Source organism: Pterocles gutturalis, unplaced genomic scaffold (assembly GCF_000699245.1).
Source record: "Pterocles gutturalis isolate BGI_N339 unplaced genomic scaffold, ASM69924v1 scaffold41134, whole genome shotgun sequence".
Classification (NCBI taxonomy): Eukaryota; Metazoa; Chordata; class Aves; order Pterocliformes; family Pteroclidae; genus Pterocles; species Pterocles gutturalis.
Genome location: NW_010132118.1, coordinates 1,639 through 5,609, shown reverse-complemented (window position 1 = coordinate 5,609; position 3,971 = coordinate 1,639). Strand labels below are relative to the sequence as shown.

Here is a 3,971-nt window from a genome sequence, read left to right as displayed (position 1 = left end):
CCACCGGCCTCGTAGAGGTTTCTGCAGAAGCACTGCAGCCAGGATGGTAGCTCTTGATTGGTGCGGCGTTCTGCTGTTCCTGCATCTTCTCCTACGTTAACGGCGATGCTCAGTTTCCCAGTCTTTTTTTAAAAAAATTGGACTGGTCTTGCTGCTTTCTCTGGCCTCCTTTACCAAGCTATCTTCTGTTGGAGTGGGCACATCCAAGAGAGTGAATTTTCATTTCAGAGCCTGCTCCTTGCCTTGCTCAAAACATCTTGTTGCCTGCCTCAAAGTCCTGCCGGGTTTATGTTTGTGGTAGTTATGTGGCTCCTGGTTGAGCTGAGATCTCAGCTGGCACAAGATAAGGATGCTTCGGTGGGGAACACAGGGCTCTCAGACCTGAGCATGTGTTGTTTGTCACAACTGCCAAACGTGACAGCTTCTGCCTGAAGGTCTCCTGTTCTTGCTGGCTGAGTTGCACACCTTCTCTTATCCCTTTCACAAAAGGGTCCTTTGAGAAATAACTGTGAAGAAGTGCTTGTCAGACTGGTTACTGTGTCTCTGTAGGGTTGGTTGGGCTTGCAACCAAGAAAGACATCTGTCAATTGTCCTCTGTATGAGGAGAGCTTAACCAGTTTCTTCTGGGCTGAGGCCCAGCACTCCTGCTTGAAGAACACGTCTGAGCATGTGGGTTGTACGGCCCTGAATTGGGGCTTCACCATGCTCCCTCTTCCCCTGCTCTTGTGGGACTTAGTCTGGGCTCTTCTCTACCTCTTCTGGTCCCAGGCAGGAATGGGGCCCCAGGACTTTGTGGGGCCTGAAGATCTTTTGTTGCTATTCACATCCCCTCTGTGCTTGAGGCGGATTCTTGGAGTTTGACTCTGGGGCTGGGTGAGGAGATAGGAGCTACTTCTTGGCATTAGTGCTTGGGGGGACTGGAAATGGGGCCATTAAGGACACATTTCCCAGGCTCAGGCAGGTCCCTAGGGTTAGATTGCTCCTCCTGAGTTGTCAGTGCTACAAGCCCTCATCCTCTTGGAGGCAAGTGAATAATTATACCACCTGCAGGGCCTTGCTCTGGCCAGAGTCCCCAGCTCACACTGCAGGGACCTGTTGCCACTAGGTCTGTGTGAAGCATCTTCACTCTTTCTCTTGGGCAAATCTCATCTTCTAGAGCACTTAAGGATCAGGCTGTTGGAAGGACCAGACGCCATGCCTTGCTGGGTTAATATGTTTGTTCACAGATGGTGTGGCAGATGAGAGTTGCAAATACTCTAGAGGGACTGGCGGTTTCCTTGCTTGGAAAATGTTCTTGCTTTGCTTTGTGAAACAATAGCAGGCATGGCCCCACCTAGAGGGAGAATACTGGCTACCTTGCAGTGTTTTGAGGGGCTCTCCTTCCTGGCACCCCACTGATGTACATGAGCAGCGCAGGTGCCTGCCTTCTGCCTTTGGTTTGGCTTTCTGAATAGAGACCTGATCTGGGTGGGGGCGCAGGGAGGCTGCACTCGGTGTTGAGGCTGGTCAGAGCTTCTTGGCTCACTCATTGCCAGCGCAGATGTGGAGCACAGAAGTTTGGACAGGAGCCCTGAGCTCTGTGGAAACAAGGTTGTCTCATGACTGCTTTCATCTGGCTGAAGAACAAGTTGATAGCAGCAAGACAGGCGTTGGCTACAACTCCCTGCTCCCTCTTTATGCGGTACCTGTGGTTGCAGCTATGCCACGAGCTGAACTATGAGCAGATTTAGATGCAATTTCCCCTCTCCCCCCTGCCCCTCTTCTGTGTTGGGCTTGCCCAGAAGATTGGGCGTCTTAGCTGGAAATAGAGACACTGACCCATCCCACAAAGCTGTTCTCTCTGCACCAGCTGCGTCCATGTCTCCTCTTCCTCCTGTCATTTCTTGATATGGAAGAAGGATCTGGGAAGAGTTTTGTTCCATCCTTCACTGCTATTCTGGGTGCTAGAGCTCGTCTGCCAGACTTGGCCATCTACTGGGCAGGAGGCTTTTTGCTTGTCATCCTCTGTGCACGCAGTGCTCCAGGGAGAAGGCGCTGCACCTGAGATTCATCTTAACCTTCCTGGCGGCCTTTGGGTACCTGGAATCAGGAACATCCTCATGAGTAGGCAGGGCAGCAGCTGGAGAAGGAGCAGAAAGTCCTGTACCCCTACTGAGGATGTGCTGTGTTCCTTGTGCATGCCAGGAGCATCCAAGCCTCCCTTGCACCTTGTCCCCTGTCTGTGCTTTTCCTTTTGCTGACTTTTGCCCGGTGCTGTTAAGTGTCCTCGTCTGGAGGTGCATGTGATGCCAGTTCCCCTTGCCTTCTCTGACCTCACTGACTGGCGGGGGGTCTCATTTTGGCAGGGTCCTGTCTCCCCACTGCCTGCCTGTCAGTGTTGGTTTTGCCACCTGAGTGCTGCAGTGTTGTCCGTGTGCTGAACTCTGACTTGACTTGTCTGTGGCCTGTTTCAGTGCGAGGAAGCAGCCTACGAGGAGCGGCAGTACCCAGCTGGGAAGTGGGCATGTGTCACCAAGGGGGAGCCCATGTATGAGCAGAGCATCTCTATGAGCTTCATGAAGCTCATGCGCTACATCTGCAAGGAGAACTCTGTAGGTGTGTGCAGGCAGGGGCTGGAGGGGGGCTGGTAGGCTGTGCAGAGGGAGGGTCCTGCCCACTGTTTGTCTGGAGTGGGGAGAAGGGCTGCTGCCACTGACCCAGCTGTCTCACTGTGCCCACTGCCTTCATGCCTCCTTCCAGGTTGCTATCTGGGCATGACAGTCCCAGTGCTCAACGAAATCCATCTGACCCAGCAGGGGACCGAGCTGGAGCGCGAGGTCATAACTGCCTATTATCTCCCAGGAGAGTTCCAGCAAAACCCCCCTGTTCCCATGGACCCTGAAATCCACATCACTGAGAGGGCACCGCTCCAGGTTATAACAAGGTGACCCCAGCACCAGAGGTGTTTGCTCAGCTCAGCAGAGGTGTATGAACTCCCTGCATGGCTGCTGTGGTTCCTTGGGAGAGGGATGGGAGCCCTGGATGTGGGAAGGGGGAATGTGCTGGCTCTGTTCCTTACATTGCTCCCTTTGCTGCAGGGTTTTCTATGGGATGACCACTGAGGAGACGATTCTGCGAGAGATCAGTCTCTTCTGGGAGCTCTTGGGCTCCACAGACACTGTGCACAGGGAAACCTACATCGTGGCTGCTTATGAAAATCCCAGCATCCCTCAGCGCCGCAATGAGATCTGGTTCATCCGCCGAGCAGAGTGAGTCCCCTCTGACTGCAAACCGTGCTGTGGCTGGACCCGGTGTAGGTGGTGGTTCTGACCCAAAGAAGACGAATGCACATCCTGACCCACCATTCACCCACAAACCGGCGAGATGAGGAGACTGCGGGGTGGGTTCGCACTCTGCCCAGCGAGGGCCTGGCCAAGGGGAAAATCTGCCTGGTCTGGACTTCACCTGCCCGCTCAGGGGCCAGCTGGGGCTGGAGCTGGCACCAGGGAGAGCCTCTGCAGCAGGCTCCTGGTAGGAAGCATGTGGTGGGGGCTCCTGTAAGGCAGTAACCGTATGGGCTTGTGCAGTGTGCTAGCCTGACCTGGGCTTCTCTCAGCTCGGAGCTGGGGTGCAGAGCTGTGCCAGGCATGCTAGTGGGGCCCATGTCTGGCAGAGTCGAAAGCTGATGGTGTGTAGAAGGGAAATGACTGTGTACGAGGTGTGGGGTTCTGTCTGGGCTCAGGCCTGCTTCCTGTGAGATTGGCAACCTGTCCCAAACGGAGACACTGAAATGCTGCTACAGGGACAGTGGGGTTCAAAGGGGGGAAGGGGCTTGCCACAAGTGAGATGTGGGTCCTGAACGTTTCCTGCTGGGGTTGGCTCTCTTTGGACTGTTGGGTGCCTCTCTGGCTGTCACTCACCATCCCTCAGCCAGGACTGGGGTGCTGGCAGCTTTTGCCCATCAGTTGTGGGTGCTGTTTTGAGGACCTGCT

At 54.6% G+C, this 3,971-nt stretch overlaps 1 protein-coding gene across 1 annotated transcript; it reads left to right on the top strand.

The window, feature by feature from the left end:
* Positions 1 to 2,453: 2,453 nt before the first annotated feature.
* On the top strand, positions 2,454 to 3,252 carry LOC104467148 (heme-binding protein 1-like; the record flags this gene model as incomplete). The annotated part of the gene is made up of 3 exons (XM_010080800.1): positions 2,454 to 2,595; positions 2,740 to 2,923; positions 3,078 to 3,252. Coding segments are annotated over 3 exons (501 nt in total), but the record flags the coding sequence as incomplete, so codon positions are not given.
* Between the last annotated feature and the right edge of the window lie 719 nt (positions 3,253 to 3,971).